At 35.5% G+C, this 26169-nt stretch overlaps 1 protein-coding gene across 1 annotated transcript in view; it reads right to left on the bottom strand.

Moving 5' to 3' along the window:
* The window catches only part of PIBF1 (progesterone immunomodulatory binding factor 1), a 105575-nt gene that overhangs the window by 37245 nt on the left and 42161 nt on the right, over window positions 1-26169 (bottom strand). The window contains exons 11-12 of the mRNA XM_062514790.1: window positions 5366-5531; window positions 1889-2039 (exon numbers count right to left, since the gene is read on the bottom strand). Coding sequence (XP_062370774.1) covers window positions 1889-2039; window positions 5366-5531 — 317 coding nt within the window. The remainder of the gene's footprint in view (window positions 1-1888; window positions 2040-5365; window positions 5532-26169) is intronic.

Here is a 26169-nt window from a genome sequence, read left to right as displayed (position 1 = left end):
ATCTCACATGTGGAAATAAATACACAGTTTATTAAAAAGTCCAGAAAACCCAACTCCCACTGGCATCCCCAAATATTGTAAAACAGCAGAGGCTTCATGACTCAGGATGAAGAAAAACAATATATACTATTTAGATATAAAGATGTGACCACAGGAATGAAGATTAATCCTTAGTATCACTAAAGTTTGTACAAAACTCTAATTGTCTTCCACACAATGCTTCAGTCAAAATTATATTCCACGAAAGACAGACCGAAGTATTTCCATAACACATTCACATATATTTGAAAAATAGTTGTATTTCCTTTCAGTTATTTTTCTACCTTTAGCTCTTCATGACATAACTATCAGAGTATATTTTGAGACACAGGAGGAAGTATATATGTCTCCTCCTTCAAAGTTTTTTTTTTCCTAATACTTTTTTTCTTCTGTTTTGCCTAAGATATTAGACTTAACTAGTATTAATCTTAACATTATATATCAAATACAGTGAACTATCAAGTTCTTTATTAAATAGAAAGTATATTTAAATAATATTAAGCTAGAACTTTTTTTCTCCAAGGAATTCAGAAAATAAGGTCTATATATTTTAAAAGAATAGTTCATTTGGAAACTTTCCTTTCTTTAGCACTCTGTAGCATAGAATGTAAATTGTAATTAAAATACATATTTGAGAAGAGGTTAAGAATGATCTGGTAAAAAACTTTACTGCTATCCCCAGATGCATAAGAAAATGTAAACCAGCATAAACAAAAACCAGTGTTCTTAACTCTAGCTTCTCCTTGGAGAAAATGAAGGTGATGTCCAAAAATTCTGTGTTAACATATAAATACTCCTTAGGCAAGTTTATATATATACACATTTCAAAAAACATGTTACTGACTAAAACAGAAGCGTGTATACAGCAAACATTCTTATGGTCAGACTGGAACCTTTGGGTAGTCAGGCCATTCTAAGTACAGGCTGCAGTGCATAAAATTAATAAAGCATGTGCAGTGTGGTTACTAAAGATACCCTAACATCACAGCATCTTGGTTATGCACACTTTTCTAGACACCACTGTTTATATTTAAAGCTAACGCAATAATTTTCTATACAGAATACTTTTAAATTCTGACTATTTTTTGAAAGAGCAAAGGAGAAAAGGAGAAGACAGTTGAATTAGTCTGAAAGTTTAGAATGTCCTACTCTGTTTATGCACTGGCTAGAAGATTTAAAGATTAGAGTCAGAGTTTCAAATTAGAAATTAATTGCTTTGTGGATTGATTTAGGCTGAGAACCAAATGAAGAGAGATCTTACACAAAATTTGCTGTGTTTGGGAACATTTTAGTTTGTGTGAATGAGAGACAAAAAATTTCAAGAGTGATCAGGTATGAATTTAATCCATGGTTTAGTACTTGGAACAAACTAAGCTGCCACAAGGAACTATTAATGTCTAATTATTATTAATTCAACAGAAGGAAGAGATTTTTCCTCCTTCCAATTAGTCAAAAAATTCACATTAATCACTGTACTAAAATACAAAACCTGTATTTGCCTGTAAACAAAGAGGGCTTCCTAACATTTAAAATGTACTTAAATAATAAAAGAATCCTAAAGACTGTATTTAATTATAATGGATAATTAGAATAAGGAAAAGAGAAATGACTGAATACTGAAATGATTTTCAGTAAGCACAAACCTAGACATATGGATGTTTGTAGACATTCACAGGTACACTTAGAAACCTGCCATTACTATTTTCCTTCAAAATAACTACTGCACTTTATTTGTCAGGCACAAAGAAGAAGAATGACAGGAACCGTAGTACCTTCCAAGCATCACGAGGAAAAGGATACTGTAATGCCAAAAACACCTACAGATAAAACAACTTGTGACAGAACTTACTTTCTGCAGTCTGCAGTATTATCTCATCAAGCTCTTTCTCAAGTTTTTCGTAAATATCTAATCTTGCTTGAAACTCAGAATTCTGTGTTTGAAGCTCAATAATGCGGGTTTCACTAGAAGACTGAAGACTATAAAATTCCTTTGTAAGCACCTGTGAGAATGAATAATGGAAAGATCAGGGATTCAGAATGACAGTGATTTTTGAAAGAGGCAAAATATACTACATGTGAAACGTGTACTGATATGCTATTAAATATTTGATGTAAGTTTTGCACAGCAAAGATAAAAAAAGTTTAAAAAGCAGTTATTCTTTCAATAATATTATCTTGCAAAGATTAAACTCTCAGATCTCAGCCTATCTGCTGAGGCCTTAGTAATTTCAAGCAGCTGTCTGAAAAAGCTACAAGAAATTTAAAGGAAACTTAGGAAAAGCCAGGTGACAACTAAATTCACACACAGTAGTCAAAATAGTATAAATGCAATATTTTTTGTTGCTTTAACTGGATTCTGATTTCAGTCATCAATTTATGAAGATTCTTTTGCGTAAATATATGTAAATGTATTTAAATGTAAATATAAATGTAAATATAAATGTAAATATAAAAATGAATGTAAATATAAATGTAAATATAAAAATCTGCCATTAAAGCTATACCAGTCTTATTACTTACTTATTAATAACAGGTAATATGCCATCAACATTCAAGAATTATGTAAATATCTAATCCACTAAGTTTAAACAAAAAACCCTCATATTCAAAAGTAAAAGCTATGAAGGCCTGTATAATAATTTAAATTTGTGATAAAGTGGTTGATAATAGGAAACAACATTGACCAAATAAATACACACCAAACTGGAATAAGAAAATCCTAGATATCTAAAGTAGCAATCTACATACTTTGCAGAAAAAATCCCACCAAAACAGATACAGTAATAACAAAGTGGCACTGCTGCTAAATTTCATGCTAACTGCCTAAGTAAAAATCACATTCGGAATGACAAGTGAATATAGATTTGGAGATACAGAAACATATGCACAGTGTGCAGTGCAGCAATACTAGGGTCAGTGTCAAAACCACGAAAGAATACACAGTGCTTAAAGAAACAAGCCACTTGAATATAAAAAAGTTCAGACTAGTGTCACAGGAGAAATAAATGTATATGTTAAAACTGGGCAACATATTAACCATCTGTTTCTTAGTTTAGCAAGAGAAACTACTCTATGCCCTAAATAAAAGCAAGAGTCCAGAAAGCTGTAGCTGAACCACAAGATACCAGTGACTGCACTATTAATAAAGACCATTATGTCCTGTAATGGTAAGGAAAAAAACCTTTGGGCATTAATGCTATATACAGGGAAAAAAAATTAACCCCCCCAAGAATTCAGTCAAAAGGAACAAAACCAAAAGCTTCAGACACCAAATATTTAAATTCTGCAAGAATATTTCTTTATGAATGAGCACTTAAGTGCATATTTCTTAGTGAAGGAATTTAAAAGTGTCTCTCTAAAGAGAAAAAAGAAGTGCCAAGTGTTAGTAGAATTGAATGCCAAATATTTGAGTTACTGTCAGATCAAAAAATTTCCACAAAGAAAATGAAAATATAACTCAAATTGAACTACATTCTCCAAGTTTAGACGTGTCTGTGCAATTAAAAATCTGTTTAGCAACCTTTAAGCTTAGCAAAACTGGCACTCCCAGTGCTTGTGACCACAACTAACCTCATCAGTCAGGATCTGAATGTCCCAAAAGAGACAAAACAAGAAATTACAGTCTATCTGAAGCTCTCTAATTCTGTTTCCACTCTATAGTTCCTTTTCATAAACAACTTAGGCAGGTTCAGCACTAGAAATGAGGGGACCTGAAGACTGGCATCCTTCCCCCAAAAGACAAAGGTTGCCATAGATGTCACTTTCTTATGTCCTGTCCAGACTGTATCCTGACATTCATTTGAAACACACACTACCAATCTCATTTAAATCTCATAAGTAGGACTCTGTGATACATTTTTGGACTAACTTTGGACAGATGAAGAAATTTTGTTTTCAAGTAAGTTTTCTCTGTGGAATACTCACACTTCCAAGATTAAAATAAGTGAACAGCATAGGATACGTATGCTTGAAAGACAAATTCTAAGCTTGTAGAGATGAACAGGCCCAAGTGGTTAAAGCCCACACAAACAGGTGCATTGGCTGCAGGTGCCCAGGCAGTGTCCCTCAGCCAAGGGGGCTGCCTCAAGGAAACTGTATTTAATAAAGCACAAAAATGCTGCACGGCAATGAGGGGGAAAAAAAGTGGGAGAGAGTCATGGTGCCGACACGGAGGTGAAAGAAGGAGGTGCTCCAGCTGCCGGAGCAGAGATCCCCTCTGCAGCCCAAGGTGAAGCAGGTTGTCTGCCTGCAGACCATGAATGACCACACCAAAGCTGATGTCCACACTGCAGAGGACTCTGTGTTGGAGGAGACATCCCCAGAAGGCACTGCAACCTGTGAAGAGCCCAAATAGGAGACTTCCTCCTGAAGGAAGCAGCAGGGCATGGAGGATCCACACTAAAGCAGGATAAAAAAGTGTGAGGAGGAATCACCATCAGAAAGGAGCTGCTATGGATCGACTTGGACCCCTAGACTTGAACCCCTATTTCCCATTCCTCCCTACAATGGAAGAGGGAGGTACAAGTCAGAACTGAAGGAGGGAAGTTAAAATAAAAGAGAACAGGGTGGGGAAAGAAGTTTTACTTTTTGTCTTTGTTTCTCACCATCCAACCTATGTCAATAGGTATTAGGTGAAATAAGCTTTCCCCAGGTCAAATCTGTTTTGCCCATGATGGTAACTGGCAAGTGATCTCCCTATCTTTACATCAACCCATACTCTTTATAAGCTTATTTACCCCACCCCCATCCTCTTCAGGAGGAGGAACAAGTGACTGGGTGGATGTCTAGCACCCCACCAAGGTAACCCATCATGCTAGCACTAACAAGGTTAGGTCTTTTCAATGCTGTACACACCATGCTCATGTTGACTTTTTTTAGCTGTGCAAAATTTATTCCAGATTTGTTTATCAATAAAAAGTATTTTATTATGTAACAATGCTATTACAGATCCTTGTTGCAAATAATGATACTGAATTCACTGTACTTGTTCTGGTAACACTGTCTCCTCTCCCTACAATTCTCACACAGACTGACATAAGCGGCTTTGTGACACAAGCAGATAAATATACCCCACATGAATGAGGTACTGTCCTTAATATCTTTCCATGTGAGATCGTTTTGCTTTTTCTTCTCCCTGTGGACTTGTGTTCCATGAAACTCATCAAACATAGTAAGCTTTGTCATTAGACCCTGCTTGTGCAGAATATGGTGGAGATATTAATTCAGCCATGCCATGTTGTTACTTTTTGCCCAAGCTTTTCCACTTTACATTCAAATTGAAAACAACTATGTAATGTCCTGTAAAGTGTCTCTTTATATAACTTACCTCCAGCTTTCTCTGGTATTTCTCACATTCCATTTGGCACTGTGAAAGATTCTTAGCTGTTTCTTGTTGCATGAGTTGAACATGCTCGGTTTCAAAGGACTTTAACTTACTTTGGTGAAGAAGTTCAGCTATTTTGCTTTCTGTGCCAAGCTGCATTTGTCTATACCTAAAAGCAAAAATTAAAAAGTAAGTTTAGATGATTCAAAAATATGCAAAATTGAAATATCTCCTAGTTCTATTCATTACAGGTATAAATTTAAAAAATTAATACTGTACTTTGAAGACCTTAATAGGTATTAGAATGGTTATCTGTGTACCTATTGTAACTTGTATTTGAAACATCGCTAGGAAAATTTAGTATTATAATGGCAATACAACACAGTAGGTAGAAAACTCTGTCAATGGCTTTTCTGAATATGTTGTTAATGCAGAATCAAATGGGAATGACCTTACAGTATACCTTATTTTCCTTTATTTTTAAAGTGTTAGATCAATGTGAATCTCCTTCTTGGTACACAAATGTATGCACTGAAGTCTTTTAATTGGTGGGATATTAATGAAATGTTGTCCTCCCTCTTCACCACCATGTGTTTACATGTGACAGGGAGAAGTGGCATTAGACACCAGTGATATCCATGGTGCACTGTTCTGAGATATCATGCGTATCAGCTACACTGCTTTTTTCCATACCCAAAGATATAAAGGTCAGACCACAATGGTGTAATAATTTCCACAGGGACTCAGAATCACAGATCCTTCTCAGGAAGCAGAAATGAAGTATATCTTTTAGAAAATCACCTCATAAGATCAGAACTGTCAGACCACCAGAGAAGGGTAGGAAGGGTTACCTCTGACATCCAGCAACACCACACAATCACACAATTGCACTGATTGGAATAAATCACTTAAGCAAGCTAGGACTCTACAGCTTGGAAAAGAGATAGTATAATGAAAAGGAAGAAATAAGGGGCTTGTCACACAATAAGAATGGAAAATGGAGAAAGGAATCAACTGTATTTTCCAACAGATGAATGAGAAGTCATCTAATGATGCAGAATGAGAACAATTATAAATCACTCTTCATGCATGAAAGCTGTGGAATTCCTTACCATAAGATGTGGTGGATACTAAAAATTAACACTTATGTGAGAGATTACTGAACAACTTGCAGCAGAGAAGTCCTTCCAGAACCATTAAATGCAAGATGGTACTTCTCACACTGAAGCCACTTCACAACAAAATGCAGGATCGCCAGATAAACCCTTACTCTAACCCGGGTTAGAGTAACAACATGGCTATTGTGCTAGCTGTCATGTGTCAAATAGCAGTTGCAACACAATCTCCCCCCTATTTAGCACCTAATCTTTAGGTGAGATGGAGAGTGTTTAACAAAAACAAGCAGATTACTTCAAATAGTTTCCCTGAGGATTTCAGCCGAGGCACAAAGAGGGAGCAATTTTCACTGAAATTAATGTGAACAAAACAAACAGGTTTCATTATGATGTCCCTGATAATCACTCTGTAGACATCCATCTACACGGAAATAGTCCAACGAATAAATAAGATTGTTTGTTGAGCCTGGAAGTTCTGCTTATTCAGCTCATGAAAAGTTTTTCTTTTAAAAATATTTTTTAAAAAATAGTATGACATTTGTTCTCAAACAGAGTTACTGCACTCAAGCTGCTAAATGCCAGTTACTTATTGACTACTCCGGTCACTTTTGCTTAGGGATGCTTTTCAAGTGCTGATACTTTCATCACTGTTTCCTGACTCTGTGTTCCTGTTTTCATTTTACCACACAAAAAATTTTTCAGCACTTTTGAATTCTCCACACCTAGCACGTGACTGGCTGCAGACATGACACTAAAATCTGTTCTGGTATTCACATTGTTTACAAATGTTTTGCTTTGTTCCAAAATGAGCTAAGTCTTCATGAAGACACATGTCATTCAGCCAGCAATAAAGTTAAACACACAAATTTAATTTATTAGTTATATTTATTGACCGTCAACAACAAATTTGCACCTTCCACCTCAACACAAAACAAACAGCACTGCTTTCCTACACACAGCCTCAGACCTTCAACCACTCCAAGCTTCAATGATCTGTGCTGTACTGGGCTGACACACTGAAAACTTGCATGAATAGAGACAATCAATACTTCTCTGTACCTGCTTTCTATACTTGGTGAAGAAGTCTGTAGTCCTCTGATGATTCTACCCAATCAACTGGGTGCTTTCAGTGCATGCTTCTCAACCCAATCATGAGCAGTAACTTCAGAAAGAAATTTTATCCTTTGTTTTGGAAATTTGAAGTATCTTACATGAGTGTGATCTGTTTTGCACTGGCAAGGATATGACAGGTCAGTTTTCTTTTAACCTTACTACACTGTTGATCTCACCAGTAACTCCTTCACCACAGCACCATTCAGATTTTCTTAGTCCTATTTGCTTTCACTCGGCCAGATAGTATATCTGCTTTCTTGGCTACTATTTCAGCACAAGTGTGTGTGCATGTATGTACAGAGTCATGTAACACAATGTGCTGAAAAACATTCCTTTATCTGCCTAGATGGTCTCTGAGGGGGAAAAAAAAGGAGAAAAACCCCAAAACCTAAAACAAAAAAAAAAAAACAAACCAAAACAGAAAAAAAAACCTAAAAAACAAAACAAAACAAAAAAAACACCACAAAACCACCCTATGCTTTAATACTACTATTACGGAAAAAAAACAAACCAGTGGAATGTGGGTCTGCAGGATTTTTCTCCGTTGAGAAATTTTAGCAAACTTGATGTAAAGAAAGAGTAAAGTTTTTAGTCTCACAGAAGAATGAGGGTTGGGAATTAAAGAGAAATTACAGCTTGAGCCAAAGAAAAAAATCCCACATGCAAGAAACGTCTAGAATGAGGTCTCAACTCCTTTATGTCTCTCTGGCATGAATTTGACCAGTCAATGATGCCTGAAGTTTGCTAAAGCAGTGACATAATGGTTATCAAAAAAATTATCTATAGAGTAAAGGAGAAGACGGAATACTCAGAGAGGGACTTGAACTCTGTTTTGTAAGGTTTGAAAGATTTTTTTAATCACAGGAGCTTGTTTTTCAAGTAGTGGATAATGATATAATAATGTGTCAAAACACACATACCAGAAAGAAAACAGAAAGATTTAATGGTAAGATCATGTAGTCTGGACACAAGAAAATATGGCAACCAACCGTTTTTTTGAATGGATGAACAATAAACTGCCCATCTACAAAACCTGAGATGTACAGCAGTACTCCTTAAAAAGGTAATTGAACAATTAAGTACATTAGAAGACAAAACATTTGTAAAATGATCCTTTCAAGAAGTGGCAAATCCTAATATTAAACTTGTTAATAAGAAAGAAAGTCAAGCAAGTAAATAAAAATAATGTGTCTTACAAAGAAAGTCCTACCAAAATTATACAAAATGAAAATCTATTTTTGTAATTTTATAATTTTGTAAACCAGACCATACCAACCTAAAGTTTTATGGAATATATTTTAGAAATTATTTTCAAGTTTGAAAATGGAAAAAAAAACGCCTCTAAATTGTGAAATCACCCTGAGTCCACAGCTGGATCAGTTCCAGATCTAAGATCTTTAAAGCAATTAGAATATACTCTCATATTTGTACAAATGTCTGTGCTTTGGTTCAGTGCCAAATTTGCAAAGAAACCTAAACGCTACATACATTTCCTCCCTAACCTGTCCTCTTGCAAACCTCCCACTTCCAGCCCCAACATGTCCCCTAATGTTCCTGACCTTCTCCCTCTCTGTCCTAGCACCAGCCCAGAGTCTCTTGAATTCCAATTCCACTTTCATTCCTTATTCCCAGGACATCTGTTTTCCTTCTTATCTACATTCATAGCCTATTCAGCCTCCATTCCTATCTTACAGCCCTCCTCTCTGCATTCTGGATTTCTCTCTACTCCTCTATCACCCTCATTGTTTGGCATCCTTCCTCAAATACTATCCATACATCTCTCTTGCAATTTGACGTTCAAATCCCAGTTTAACTTTCTCACCTTCTGCAACTGACTCTTCCTCCTCACTTCCAAAGAGCCCCAACCTAAGCATGAAAGTATACAAATGAATTTTCCTTACTCTCCTTTGTGCCAATTGGAGTCACAGAATGAGTAACAGTGGTCTAGATAGACCTTAATTAAATTCAGTCTGTCACAGACTGCACTAATCCTGTCCATACATGCAGACTCCAGTTCAAACATGTGTATTCAAAGGATCTTGTTTCCACTGGTCCCCTTTTTGATCCTTGGTACTGAAAACTGGTTGGCTTATTTCTAAGCAATCAAAAATTTCCCATGATTTGTATTCACATGCTGCTCACTAAATAACTAAAAATGTAAGAACTCAGATATTTAGTTTTCAACTGCTTTCATTGCTCAGCTTTTGCAGCACTCAGATTAAGTCTGATTAGTCATGTATCGGTCTGATTTCACAAAATGAAAGTCTGTTTCAAGATTTACTAGAAAATGGGTAAGAAATCTGTCATTCATTTAAAAATACACGTTTAATGAAGTTTTATGCCAACTTTATAAGCATTTTCAGTTTTTTGTAGTATTTATTACTTCATCCATGTCTATCAAATACATTAAACGATTTCCAATATGGTCTAAAATAACAATGCACTTTGCAACAACAAATACAACAAAAACAACAAAACAAAAGCTCTAAGTATAATGATTAAACACAAGATGAAGCATGTTATTTACAAATTTAAGCAATTAAGCAATTAAATTATTTTTTGTTTGCTGAAATAATTTTCACGTAAAATTTGTTTTTCCCAAACAACATGAGGAGATTTTTCAACACAATATTCCTGGTTCAGGCTGCAATTAAAAAAAAATCCAGAAATATATAGCTTAGACACTGAAGGGTAAACTTGATTTAACATTCAAGTTCCTACCAGATGTTACATTTGCTTCGTATCACGTAATTAAACATACAGTACTTTTGCATGTGGTTCAATAAAATCTGAGAGAGAAAAGCTTAGAAGCTTTGTTTAAAGCTGCTTGCTTCAAAGCAGATTTTTGTGTTTTGCAGCATTCTAAGCATTTATTTAGTATCGGTCTCTGATCCTCATTCTGTCGAAAGAAACTTCCACACCGTATTTTGAAGTTTGTAGGAAGTGCTAGCTCCAAATATTCACACTCAGCAAGATAAACACTTGGTTTACACTCCTTGCAGCTTCAGGACACCTAAGCACAACAGCACTTATGCAAAAAATAGGAGTTCTTCAAAATGTAGGACCCACATATTCTTTCTATCCTAACTATACTACTGCCCAGTGTACATTAGACTATGAGAATGAACAGTATGAAAAGATTTTTCTGCCTTAAATGTATCTGCTGAATCATGCTGACTGACAGGGACAGAAATCCATTTTTGTTTCTTTGTCTCTGGACAAGGCAATTGTGCTTTCTTTTATTTGACTCTGACTCTGTGAAACATAAGATTCTGCTCTGCACCAAGACACAGCTTCAAAACTGCTGGGTAGAGACTGCTTCTGCCAAGCTTGTGCTTGGGAGTCATACTTCAGTTATGAGAATTTCCCAATAAAACCTTCACTAGGGAGTTTACTCTCAATCCTGGAGCTCTGATGAGTATCAAATCTAGCCTTTCACTTACTGAAAGTGCATTCTTTATTTTGGGCAACTGTAAAAAAAGAAGAGCATCTCCTGTCATGCCTCTCTTACAAAAAATGAAGCAGGGTGCAATTGCTACTCTGCAATAGCACAGTGCTGCCAAGGCATACTTAGTTTGCTCACTTACCTAGACTGTTATTACTCAGTTTAAGTAATCAGCATATTTATTGACTCTTTTGTTATTTGTTTCAATGAAATAAATGAAAAAGATGTTCAAATAACCTAAGTGAACTTTACCAGTATACAGACACTGAAGGATGGGACAGCATCTTTAACGAAAAGAAAGGACCTGAAGAAACGAATGAACATATAATAAAGGATGTGATATAATTTCACTGTTTCCACCTCAAAATTTGTTTTCTAGATACATAAATAAGAGAACAGAGTCACTCAGTAATTTTTAGGAGTCTAATGGTAGTTGCTTTTCTCTTTGCCAATACAAATTAGTCAAGATGCATAACCTTGTGTTCTCATTTATGTTTCTGGTGATAAAAAATATAGAAACATGAAACACATGGCTGGTCTGAGAATACCTAGCAGATCAGGTATTTCAGGAGATGTAGGCACAGAGCTATCTAGTTTGGGAATCCAAAAATGTAAATTACCACCTCACAAGATCCCTTGAATAAAGCTTAAAAATAAGCCCCAAGAAAGATTAAAGATTCTTCTTTTTCAAACAGGAAGGCTATGAAACGACTTCTCTGAAGCTAGTGAAGAGATACCAGAGGAAATAGCTTCATACAAATCTCCAAAGTTCAGGACAACAATGTAGAAGGGAAACATAGCCAAGAGAAAGGGTGCAGACATCAGCACCTGAAGCCAAAGTAAGTCAGAAGAAGCTGAACAGTTCTATTGCTCCTGGCACAGCCTCAGTACACTGCACAAAGTTATCTTTTGCACCTGTGTGTACTAGCACATAAAATGGCAAAAGACATGGATCTTGGAAGTATGAGAAATGCTGAACTGAGGAGGACCATACATCTGGATGAGCAGCAGCCTAAGCATGATTAAATTTCTCACTGCCTAATCAACATCTTTGCTCAAAAAAAGACATACTTAATTGAAAAAAAAATTATTTTGAAGTGACATATTGAAAAGGATCCCTGCAATGCAGTATGGTTTTGTCTATTGTACATATTTTAATCCAATAGCAAAGAACCCGAAGTACATTTATTACAACTCATTAAATCCAAAGTCATATTTTCTATGTATAATTTTCTCTATTTGATTTCTCATGGCATCCCAAACCATTAACTTCATTAAACCCGTATATTCATTTCATGGTTTACTTCATTCCTTGCAAAAAATGCCATGCTAACAAAGCTGAATTTTGCACTAAATCAACAAAAAGTCAAGGAATAGTACAGAGACTTAACCCCCAATAATGCATATTAATTAATGAGGAAATAATTAACTGAAATTGTAACTGCGGGAGGTTTTGAGATGAGAAATATAAAACAGATCTGAATGAAGAAAAGGTCAGCAACTTTCTTGATATTTAACATTAAAAAATGAAAGCATCAACTTTTAATATTTCTCTACACTAAGTTTCAAGTTTGTAGCTTACATTTGGAATTGTCAGACTCAATAATTTTTTCTGCTGTTCATAGTAATTTTTTCAAGATACTGTACAATTTCAATAATGATTCCACAATTTACCTTCTTAAATCAAGTATTAACTTTCCCAGAGATTCTATTACTTTATTAAAATATTCTGTAATAGTACCTGGGTTTCTGGAAAATAAATAAATTAATTGTAATAAATTGCTGTTGTAGCAGACAAAACATACCTAACCAGATCTGATATTGGAAGCTACAGAAATTGTTCATTACATTATCATTACTGCACTGCAAACATTAAAAACATTGTTTTTCAGTAAGAGACTGGAGTCAACAGTTACAGAAAGATTCTGAATCTGTTGTCTGAACTGTTTTTTTCCTCTTGGATAAAACATAAGAAAATTTGTCTCTTAAACGCTCCCCTCCCATTAGTCAGAGAGGTTATATTAATCAAATATACAGTGAAATCAATATAAATAATTTCTAGTATTTCTTGTGATTCCACATGGAGTGACTATTACTGGCTAGTTTAAATACCATTCCTTACTTCTGGATGCATATACTCCTGCTCCTCTGATTTAACAGAAAATTAATTAAGATACTTTTAGATGCATTATTTCTGTACTTAACAGAAGATAATTACTGTATGATTTTTAATTCCAATAATGGAAAGAGGGAAAAAGTCAATGTGAAATGACTGACAGAACAGCAGTTACATAAACAACAAGAGCAGAAACGAAATGTCTCTCTCCTTTTAACAAACAAAATCTAAAGGTCATTACAACTACAGACTACACAAATAAAAATGTTAGGAATGCCATATACCTCCTTAAAACAGTCAGAAATAAACATACAAATATTTAAGTTCTTAATTCTGTAAATATAACTTTTATGAAACCAGTAATAAAAAAAAAATCTGTTTTATACAGTGATAAAAAACTGGATGGTCAGCAAGTTATAAATAAAAAAAGGAAAGGTTATCACTGAAGCTTACTGGAAAAGGACAGGGAGAGAAATGAGAAGGTAGGTACAAATCTTTTGAGGTAGGGCTTACTGGAAGACCATCAGGCAAAGCTGGTAACTGCTGTGCCACCAGACAGACTGCTTACTCCCCTCCATTTTCCCCAATGAGAGTGTGGCAGAATAGGTCAGAAGGTTAAGGTTCAAACTGCCATAATTTAGCAAAGGACTGGTATGTCCTTTATATCACACATAACAGGCTTGATTTCCTGATAAGCAGAGTTCAAGGTACAGGCATACCTTGTTATCTTTCAAGGATATGTTCCTAAAAGTGCTACAGTTAGCAATGAGGGAGAGCAAACTACCTTTTCCCCTAATAATTAATGCAATGGATGGTCTTGGTGTTTGCAATCACTTATGAAAGGCAGCATATTGCTGCATAATATTCCATTTATTCTTCAGTGAAATTATGCCTTAAAAATAAGATCTCAATGATACAAATACCCAATTAAAATAATTAAACAATTGAGGTTGGATGGGATTTCAGGGGGTATCTAGTCCAACATCCTGTTCAGAGCCAGGTCACCTATGAAATCAGACCCAGTTTTTCAAAGCTTTAGCCACTTGAAAATGATGGAGACTGGTCACAGCAATGCTTGTAGTAAAAAAGACTGTCTTTAGACCAAGTCAGAATCTTCTGTTTCAGCTGACACTCTCTCATCCCTCTTTCATGCCTTGCTGTGAAGGGACTGGCTCCATCTTCCCAGTGACCTGTCTGGAGGCACTGGGGATACTGCTGTTGGGAACCCCAGAGATCAGGCTGAACACACTCCCCCAGCCCCTTCTCCTGGGGCAAGTGCTCCAGCCCTGGTCATTCTGGTGGCTCTCCTCTACATTCACTCCAGCTTATCACTATGTTGCTTGTATTGGATATCCCAAAACTGGACTTTTCTTGATGTTTTGACTATTCTTCTGATAATACAGGCCAGGATTTTTTAAGAGTACACTGTTGTCTAATACTGAGCTTGCTGTTTATCAAAAAACATTTGTTCCCTTCAAAGACAAAGAGGATAATCCCATACAAAATCATCTCCATTTCCTTATTAGCAATTGAATGCTACATAAAAACTATTAATATATTAAAATTCACTTACCAAAGACTGCTATAAGTGTACTTCCAGCAGTTGTTTTAAACTAAGTATGATACAAGAAAAATGCATGGCTTTCCATCTGTTTTTCAGAATTTAAAGGAACTTCCATTAAGCTGCCTGCAGGCCATCAGGCATGCTTCAGTGCAGCTGGGCAGCTCAGGGGAGCTTTTGTTAGAAGAGCAAAGGATAGAAAGACACAGTAATGGCAACAGCAGAGATGGTCATCAAAGGACACTAAAATGACTGACAGACAAGTGGTGGGTAGGGGAGCACAACCGGGTCTTCTTTCAAAGCTAAGATATGTAAAATGTCCTTTCCCAAGCACAGTAATTGGAAACACATTATCATTAACAGGAAAACAAAGCAGTGTGAAGACCTCTCTTCATAAGCATGACTTAAAAACCAAAAAAGCTCATCGACTGCATTTCAGTTCTAGAGACAACTATCAAATAATAAAGTGTTGTATACTGGCTGGTTTATTACAAGTCCTAAAGTGCAGATATTCCTGTGAGGCATTATCCAGAAATGAAACATATATTGGTTCTAAAAATTATTTCCTGAACTGTGAAAGTCTTTCAAATCAGAGAGTCTTTGTAGGAATAATAAACACACAGACAATGGTATTAATAGCACAAGAAAATGTGGAAGATAGTTTTACAGCCCAAAACAAAAGGAATGAGCTGTAGTCACCTTATCCATATTTACAAAAGCTTGGAGTTGTAAATGAATCCTGAACAGATACATCACCAAGCTGCTTATGACATTAATAAAACAATCTAATTTCTCTTCAACTGCAAACACGAAAAAGGTCAAGTGAATCTAAGCTTTCTATAAAACAGCCTATCCCAATAAATTCTTCAGTTATCATATTATCCTATTATTACCTGCTGAGGCATGTAAGAAATGAAAATACTTGAAAAATGCAGTAACTACTGTGAAAAATAATCAGTTAACTCCAAGCTGTCTCCATTCTTGAGCACACTTGCTTTCACAACATACTTTTCTGTATTTTATCAGTCATCTGACAAGTTTAACAAAATTTTTATAGAAAGATCCAACTTTGCCTTTACAACTTAAGTCATTAATTTGAGAAGAACAGTATTGTGAAAAGCAGTTGAAAATAAAGAAAACAAAATCCAGGTTTGAAAAGAAGAAAAGGAAGTCAGGATTCATGAATAATTGGGATACTAACAGGCTTTGCAATACACGTTTCATGCATACTACTCTTTCTAAGAAGAGTCTTAGATGTAATAGAAACATCACTTCTCTCCTGAGGCACAAAAGCAAAAAGCATGGAAATTCTTTATTTTAGTGCACATCATACTCAGTTTTCTTTTTCTCTGCTTCCTCTAATTATGTCCAGCTCTCTTCTCTCTTCCAATGTATCTTTGTCTTAATTTTTCTATTTTCCTTCCATTTGCTCTGTTCTCTCTCACCATTTCGACAATTCCTTCCTTAGCTGAACTATCACAATCCCTGCAATAACCACACCTAAGAAGTACAATTTTCTTTCTTCTTGTAGAGGACTTGAAAACAAATGCTTGCTCTTTTGAGTCTTTTCCCCTAATGGGACTTGTGGACAAAGACACTCCTGATCTCTGAACATTCCCTGTCCCATATGAGTAGCATATCAAAGTCAGTATCTTTTTATTGTGGAAGAAGGAGGAAACTCCTATTACTCTGTGTGTGCAGTACTTTTAACATTTCATCCCTGTCATTATCCATTCTTTCTAGGAGCCCTAGAATATGGCTCCATCTATCATGCATCTAAGGAAGCAACTGCAGATGCAATTCTTGTACTCACTGAAGAGCAAATGTAAAGTTTCTTCTGACATCTCATATTGTTAATGTTAACTCCTTCGATAAAGGGACCCATTCACTAACCAGTATGCGAAAACGTTGCTTTAACCCTTCGTATTCTTATGGTTTACAAGACTTCTTCTGAATGGGGACCTAAATACTGACAGAAAAAGTTAATTTCCTTTTAAAATTGGAAGAATGAACTGTTCAACTTCAGCTTGGCCATGCTATTTACCAATTCTGTATGAATATTTAGGTCATGACTGAAAAAACAGTCTAGTTACCACTGCACTTCAGTTAACCTTATTTTGTGTGATCTGCAATATTTTTGCTTTGTTTATTACAAGAAGGTTTCAGTAGTTGAAGGTGTTTAATATTTTTCCGAAGTAATTTAAACTCAATGCCGCTCTGAGCTCCATTCTTAGCATTCCATTCTTCTGCTGGTAAAGTCTGAACCAGGTTAGAACGAGACTTCAGGTTTAATCTGAAACTCCTTAATAACATAATACCTCAATTTGCCTTAATTCAAAATCGAGTCAATCTGTCAGAAAACAAGAAAATCTGCACACAGTCAGCTGTTCTTGGAGATGCAGTGTTTATAGGTACGTGACACTAAAGCACACTTGTCTTAGAAATACTAATGGGATACACAGTCTAATACTTTGACTACTGTTATATAAATGGGCTGGAGTTTGGCCCATATTTTCACTTCTTTCCAACCTCAGAATTCCTGGTAATCATAAAAGAGATATTCAAACGCAAGCAATAAACAGTGTACACTGCAAAAGTGCATATAGAAATCATACTTCAATGAACAGTTACAGGTAAATTGCTTCAGGACATCCAGAGTGTTAGTTACTTCAATATGTATTCCCCATAAAAACACCATGAATATGGGTTAGGAATCTTCAATAAAAACCGCAGAATTACAACCCTGAAAGCAACATAAAGTACAATGGTTTTGTGAGTTGAAGTGTGTGATTTGCACTGCAAATATCAGGAGTGAACTTGCACTGGGAACCATCACAGTGACACAGGCTCTACTACATTATGATTATAAGTACTAGACCTCTTTCATCCAGTGAAAAAGCTCTTGAGGCATTGAGGTTCCCTAGTATCACTCTGCCACATACTAAATAGTATTTAAAGGTTTGAAGTCTATTAATACCAAATGAAAGCACATCAGCTATAAAAGCAGTGCAGAATTTCCCTGCAGAAGAATAAATGGAAAAAATATTCTCCTTACTGCCTGACAGAGTTAAAGGGCCAAACACTTTAAACTGCAATATGTAATGGAGCAGTAGCTACATTACCTCAAAAAACATCAGTGACCTAACCATGAAGTAAGTCAAGAATCTGATTGACTCAGACACACATATACTGAAAAACACTTCCTCATATCAGACTATCCAGTGACTATGCTGAGTAGGAAAACTGACAATCCAGCAGCAGTCATGATAGGGAGAACACTACTGAGAACTTGTTTAGTTATATTTCCATTTACTGAATCCCCATTGTTACAGGATGTTGGGGATTTACTGTACAGATGATTCTGTTTGGCAAAAGCAACCTAGGAAAAACATTCTGCAGCTTTCCCAGCTAGAAAGTTAAAAAACCCTCAAATTCAACTCTGATTCATTGGAATTTGAAGACAAAGAATTACACTTACTTTCTGCTGGTGTGTAATCTTGTGTTATCTCCAGGTTCTTTGAAAATAAGTCTTAAATCATCACTTTTCACTTCACTTTATTTTTCAGCTGGGAGGAAACCATGCTAGTTACTGATTCACTCAACACTCCTATCACATTATGAGTTTGATCAGTTATTCCTAAGTGAGGAGATCTAATTTTGTCTATTTTTAGCAAATGATACGAGAATAGTGTCACCCCATCATTATTCATATAATAATTCTGAACTTACAGGCAGAGGACAGAGACTTTTTTTTTTTTTTTTTTTAAGTTCCAGGGATATGGAAGTTTAAACTGTCCTCCAGAGTGAAGCTTAAGCCTTACCTCAGCAGATTACTGGAATGAATTCCTTATATGAGTTAAAAGGTCTCTGTCATGGGAGTGAAGGTTTTAGGAAGTTAAGACTGAAAACACTTTTACTCAAAATAGGAACTCCACCCAAGCTTCCTGTTTTTGGCATGGAGTAGTTCACAGACTCTTTCAGATGAGAGTCTTTCTGGAATTTTTAATAATAGATTTTCTTGTTGATGTTTTGGACCTTGCACGAAATGTTCCTCTTTAAAACAGAGTAAACAAAAAAACATTAGTGTCAAATTTGAGAATTACTATCATTGAGAAAGCTACAGGTGGTGGAGACACCTTGGAGAAGTGAAGATAAAGCAGAAATCACAATATACTTCTGGACCTTGTGCTCTATTCTCTGCTTTGTGTTGAAAAATAAGCATGACTTATTTTTCAAAATAAGTAGGACTGTAGATTGTAGGTGACATGCATGAATATTGCTAAAGAAGGGAAAGTGTCATTAGACTTAAGTGTATGAATGTTCTGATGTGGAGACAAATACCTAATGGAATTAGTATTTCATTAAAAGATGTTGCTTTTAGATGAATAGTGCTAAGACTTGAAATCCAATTGGCCACAGCAGGTTTTCTAATGTCTGGGCTTTCAACAATGAAGGACATTTTCCAAGACTTCACTCAATATGTAAGGTAAGGACATCAGTAAATTAGTCTTCAGTTAGCTTTGTGATCAAGTTAATAACCATGTATGTGCAGACTAGTATAAAGCCAGATCAAATTAATGCAAAAATACAATAAACGGTATACATAGTCTTAGACAGAGACAAAAGTAACCACAGAGATTATCTTGTTTGACCCACACAATGTAAATTACTTTTCTGAATTCTTGTTTGAATTCAAGTATGTTGGTAAGAGTAAAGAATACCTGCTTTGAGAGTAACAGTATTTCAGACACATGTCAAATTCTAACCAGGGATCATTCTGATGTGGCCTGTGGCTTAAACTGTTTGAAAAATTTTCTTTGAACTTTCAAGGGATATTCTCCCTTTCAGAATAATAAAAAGCTTCAAGCTAATTCAACACTGCCTGTAACACCAACACTGGGAAGACACAGAATATTTAGCATTTTATCCCACCTTAAATTGCTTCACCAAAATAGAAGAAAATGTTCTTTATGAATCTCTGGTCCCTAGCCATAGAATGTAACACAAATTAACAGAACTTGCTTGTTTATATAAAATATAAATATTTCCCTCTTTATGAAAGCAAATGAAGTATTGGTTATTTGCCACTTACCACGACACACATCATTATAAATTAATGAAGGAATAAAACTTTACTTTTTGCAGGTAGCCTTCCCACCAATTATAGCTATTTTTTTTTTTTTGGTCAGTAACAAGAAGAACCTTTTCCAATTTTCCTTGCTGGACTGTAAAGAATTACTTGTAATTTTGTGAAGTTAATGACTTTGACAGAATTCAGAAGTTATTACTTCTATACCATCATTAGGGATTTTTAAAAAACCACAACAATTATTTTGCTTATTTAGGTAAAGTCATACGCATTTTTAGCATTGTAGGAAGCAAAGTTATCACAGACAAGTGTAATAGTGTGTCAGGACTTTTAGTCCATTAAGTGCTACACTGTTGTATTTGTTCCATTACCACTCTGGTGTTTCTAGAACTGCAGCATCATTATACAGAATGCAATATAATTTGTTACTTAGGGTTTTTTGACACTTTTCTGTTACTTTCCAAATTTCTATTTACTCTATTATCTTCTATTCTTGCTAAACATGAGAACCAATCTCTCATGTTAATTATTCTCTGTAGCACATGGAATGATTCTGAAGACTCTGGCTGATCATGTGAACATTAAAATAGGACAAATATGTTGCTTTGGCACAGTGAAGTCATATACAGACCACAAAAGTTTGGATTATGCATGGACAACTCCCCTCTTCACCATTCCTTAGAATACTATCATTTACACACACTCTACAACATAAAATACAAACAATAAAAAAAATTCTTGCAAATATATTTACTTAAAATGAGAAACACAATAACTAAGTACATGTGAAATTATTGAAGCCAGCAAAGAAAATTATTTTGTTCTTTCAGATATTGCAGATTTACTGAACTGGAACATAAGCCTTGACAGTTTGTACGACCAACATCTACGCTGTAAGTACCTTTAAATCCAGTTTAGCATCTTAAATTAATTTATTTTTTTTACTTTGACCTAAGGTAATTACTGTTTGAGGGTTTTCCTAAAACACTAAGTTTCTCAGCTGTAACAGCATCTGTCATTCTTGGCATGGAAGCAAGCTCTTGTATGAATGTGAGTAATCTTTTTTTGCTTCTTTAGAAATGCAGGGTATGTTTAGCAACTGTACTATGGATCTGTAGGAATCTAAAGCATGTGTTTCAAGTAATTCAATGCATCTCTCAGATCATGATCAAATACAGCATGCAATATGATTAATAAAATAAACAGCAGACTGAAGTACTTGTACTCTTACAATGACATCAAATTTGTGGATAGGAAAGTAATTAAAATATACACTAGAAGGAGAGTTATAACTTGCATATTCACTTATTTGTATGTATTTAAGAAAGCATAGTCTATTGCTACTGCAAATATTTTAGTCAGATTTTATACTTTAAACTGCAGTAACAAAAGCAACAATACTAAGTGCTTTGGTATTGTTCTCCTTTGAATTTCCATTTCTCCAGCTCTAGTGGCGTTTACAGTTCTCATTTTGCATTTCTCACTGACTTCAAATTAGTTTATGCAGGGTCAAAAAAAAAAAAAAGAAATGCACAGCTTAGGATTGTTCAAAAGCATATTAAACAGTAAGATAAAGTTAAAAAATAAGAATATAAGAAGAGAGACCATTTGATATTAAAGGCACTCAAGAAGAGAAAAGAAACCAAGAAACCTTTCTACAGTATTACTTAAAACATGTTTCTTTCAGTCTTTGTTTCAGAGTTTTGCTAACGAGTTTCAATAGCAAAATTTTCTGTGTATGCCAAATAGAATGTTTAAAAATATCTTTTTTGTCATTTTTTTCCCAAATATTGTTACACCTCTAAGTATTATTGTTCTCAAAGTATTATCATTATTAGCACACAATTTCTGAAAATGTAATTTGAAAAACATTTGCGAAAATGGCAAAATGAAGAGGTCTTGAGCACAATTAAATTCATAGGGATAGAACTCTAAATTTTTGTGAAGACCTACAAAACTATTAATAAGCATCAGTGTTTTACTGGCAAAAACTATGCTTCTTTCATTTGGAACAAGTGCATTTCAGTGTTATCTCCTTATTATAGGAGACTGTCCTTCCTTATATTCCCTCGGCAAACTTAAGTTTTAATTTTGGAAGATCTGGTTCTATTTCTCAAAAACAAAATCAGTTTAGAAGATGGTTTTAAAGTGGTTCATTTCCTATTTTAGCATTAAAATGTGAGTAAGGGAAAGTTACTACTTTCTAACCATCTTTAAGATCACTGAATTGATGTGAAATGCAATGCACATTGCATTGTGCATTTACATTGCATGTGAAGTGCACACATGCAAGCTCAACAAAGAATCTCTTTTCAGTGATCACACATTTACATATATAAAGTTATCAGACTGTCATTTCATAGGAAAGTACTCGTACATGAGTAAATGCTCTGAGAGTCTGCATTATGAATCATGCATTATAGTTTGTACTGCTGGCATCTTGGCATCAATTTGAATATACAAGGATTTATTTTGTAGGCTGGTAACTGGAGTAGGAAGGCCAATACGAGTAAACATAAAAGCTGCTCAAATTGCAAATGTTATAGAAAAATAACAAGTACTAATATGATGAGAGAATTTCAGTATTTACGTGATGCTTAAGCATGTCCATACACTTCACATATGAGCCATAATACATAAATGAAATCTTCAAGTGTTTCAGGCAAGTGAAAGCCAAGTATGTTGTTTGAACTGTAGCATAATTTATACTATTCTCTTCCTTAAACCCAGAGTGTAGTAAAAAGGCATTCTTACAGATCAAACACTTTCTGTTTAACTGGACACAAAAAGATAGTCCATATGAATAGTAATTAGCAAAAAAAATATGACTAAAATCTATGTCTTTCTAAATGCCAAAAAGGGAATATTACTTAATACGTCTATAACATTATAACCTGGTAGCTGCTAAATAATGTGTACAGAAGAGTTAAAACTTACGGAAGTAAAAAAAACTACAGAGAAAGCAAGTGTGATTTAGGATTTTTCCTAACTAATACAGGAAACAGAAAATTGCCCTGACAGGTTTGTATGGTTAAATCGTTCAATGTTAAGAACAAAGAAACAACTTGCAAGTATTTGTACTCTTCACAAATATTATCTTCCCCCTGCAACTCAGTAACGCAAGTTCAAATTGATTAGCACCATATAACAGAGCTAAAATTACGACTTTTGAAACCTACTTCCCTTTTTTTTAGCAATTCCAATTTTTATCCTATTGACACAACACGGAATAGCTGAAGATCTGACATGCACATTAAAAACTTATTTGAGGATTGACAATAATACAGACATTTGCAGCTCCTTTGTAAGTGTACACGGCACAGGATCGCTTAAGTGAGTTGCATCTTATGTTGAGTATTTGCAGCAAAAATGACTGCACATCTTCTAGTGATGCAGTTCTCTGAAATGATGGAGAGTGTGATTCTCATAGAATAATAATAATGTAGGATAATCACAAAACTAGTAAGAATGTATATATGGATGGAAGACAGAGTGGGGCTAGGAAACTTAAGGTGATGGTTCCATTCTTCCAGACTCCTACAAGACAGAGCACACTAAGGAGAAGGATCTAGATTTGTTACATGAGACTAGGGTAACTAAACTGCTAACATGACCCAGCTATGCAAAAGATACAAAATTCCAGGAATCACTAAGGTACATCTAGTGGAAATTATGGTATCATAAGAGATAGAGCCGGAAATTATCTGAAACATTATTCAGAATTCCAGTTATCTGTGTTAAAGTGAGGTCAGGATTAAAAGAAATGATACTCAGATGTCCAAGAGAACAAGGAATCTATCCCATGAGAAGTCAAATAAGCTACAATCTAGAAAAACAAAGTCTGACTAAGATTTTAAGAGGACAAAACAACAGATAAATTCGACCAATGCTATCATCGGAACACTGTGAGACAAACCAGGAGAAAATAATCTTGAAACGGAAATTAAAACACCATGGTTATGTGAAATAACAAAATAATCAATGACCCAAAAGGCTTCCTCTAAAAAATATGTTTATAAACCTTATAGGTAACTATTATATTGCCTGTATCCACATTGTAGAGTTTTTGGTTTTTTTTCTTATTTTAATAATGGAAAAAGAACTACAAAAAAGACAATTACATAGCTAAAAGATTCTGAAAGTTATATTTTAATTGCATTTTTTGAGAATTTGTCTTTCACAAAAAAAAAATCCCTAATTTGTTCATTTTTCCTCTTTTGTGGCATTTTGCTAAACTCATGCATCATGGATATCAAGACTTGCTGCCAATAGCCCTAGACCAATTGATACAAACCTTCCAGGTAACACCAAAAGCTGTTTAAATATTTAGGGAGACTGAGAGGGAAAGGACAAGGGTCTTAAACTTTCTGGGCAAGTGCTCAAATCATGTTACAAAAGAGGTAAAGCTTAGCCACTACCTCTTCTAACAGTGCTCTGGAGTGAACTCGGTGATTTTGAATGAGTTAGCCATGTTCTAATAAAAACAGGCCCTTCAGGGACTTGAACAGAGTTCAAGCACCTCCTACCCATATCAAAATAAGCACTTAGCTTTCCAAAGCAGGAGACTTCCGAGCATGCACAAGGACCTCTACCTAAATGTACTCCAACTTGGAATGATTTTAAGTGCCTCTGAGGTTAGGTGGTGCTTGAGAACAGGAGGTAGTGGTAAGACTTCACTGGAATTTAGTCAGGGAAAATCTACCCCCAAATATCACTATGGCAACCTGTTGGAAAATCACTAACGTATACAAAACCTGTACTTATCAACCATACATTGTATTTTGAGTACAGTGTGGTGGATTACCCCTGGCTGGATCCCAGGTGCCCACCAAAGCCATTCTATCTCTCCCCTCTGCATCTGGACAGGGCAGAAGGAATACGACAAACGACTCATGGGTCAAGATAATGACAGGGAGAGATGGGTCCCCAGTTGCTGTCAGGCAAAATAGACTTGACTTGGGGAAAAATTAATTTATTACCAATCAAAGCAGAAATGAGTAATGAGAAACAAACCCAAATCCTAAAACAAACCATATTCCGCCCATCCCTTCCTTCTTCTTGAATTTAACTTTATGCCCAATTTTCTCTCTACTTTTGTCCTCCCAGTAGTGCGGAAGGACAGGGAATGGAGGTTGTGGTTAGTTCATCCCACATTCCTGCCAATCCTTCCTCCTCAGCAGAGTACTCTTCACACTCTTCCCCTGTTCCAGCATGGGGGTCCCTCCCATGGGAGACAGCCCTCCACAAACTTCTCCAGTGTGGGTCCTTCCCATGAGTGCAGTCCTGCAGGAACAGACTGCTCCAATTTGGGTCCCTGGGAGGTCATTGGTCCTCACAGCAAACCTGCTCCACCATGGGCTTCCAACAGGGCCACAGCTTCCTTAGGGCAGTCACCACCTCTTCCAGGGGCAACAGTGCACCTCTGGTACAGCACAGATCTTTTCTGTCCTTTCTATCCTTTTCTCTAAAAAAAAACAAATTCAAGTTTCCTCCTCATTTGGGTTTGGCAGCTCTTTTTGAGTTACTGCAAGGTAGCTAAGAACTGAAAATTTTGAAGGAGTATGGTATCTCCCTACCTTCTGTAGTTTATTAACCAGGTCCAAACCTTTGTATAATCACATATCTAGACCTACATTGATTGAATTTCCATCAATCAAAATACTTCCAATCATGGATAACAGCACAGTTCATTAAACAAAGGTCAAAAAAAGCAGCATGTAAGGCATATAGCACTTCATAATGAAAACATTCCATTTTATGACCAGCCTTTGAGAAATGCTTAAAGGCTTGATGATTCTGCATTGGAGGAGGACTGATTAAAACATAAAAGCTCCAAAACCCATGAATTTCTGAAGAGTCTATGCTGAAGTCCTTTTACTCAGAAAAGCCACATGGGATTTGAGTTGTGCAGCTTCTTCTGTTTATGATGTGGTTACCTACACCTCAGTCTGTTGTGCAGACTCCCTTTATAAGTCAATGGAAAGAAACAGGTACCTTACAGACATGATTCCATCCCAGCAAAAGCATTTAGGGTGGCAGCCACAGTAAACATTGCACAAGAATCCATGCTTCATTTTACTTACTTTGCTCAGCAACTAATGTTTGAACTCATCCAAAGTCTAACAGTATATGACATTTTTAAAATGCTTAAAAAAAATCACAAAAATCTGAAACAGTGGTATGAACAAAACTGAGATCTCTGAATATGATGTTCAAAGTTTTCAGTGTTAGAACTGGAAGGAGATACTCACCTTTGTAGTACCAATAAAATTAATATGAAAGTTTCAATCTCATAGCTGTACAAAGGTAACTGGATGGGCAGAAACAAAGAAACGGACTCTGCCATCAGTCCCAACACACTGACTTGC

Source organism: Cinclus cinclus, chromosome 2, assembly GCF_963662255.1.
Source record: "Cinclus cinclus chromosome 2, bCinCin1.1, whole genome shotgun sequence".
In the NCBI taxonomy this organism is placed as follows: domain Eukaryota; kingdom Metazoa; phylum Chordata; class Aves; order Passeriformes; family Cinclidae; genus Cinclus; species Cinclus cinclus.
The sequence above is the reverse complement of the archived record's forward strand: the minus strand, read 5'-3'. Positions and strand labels throughout refer to the sequence as shown.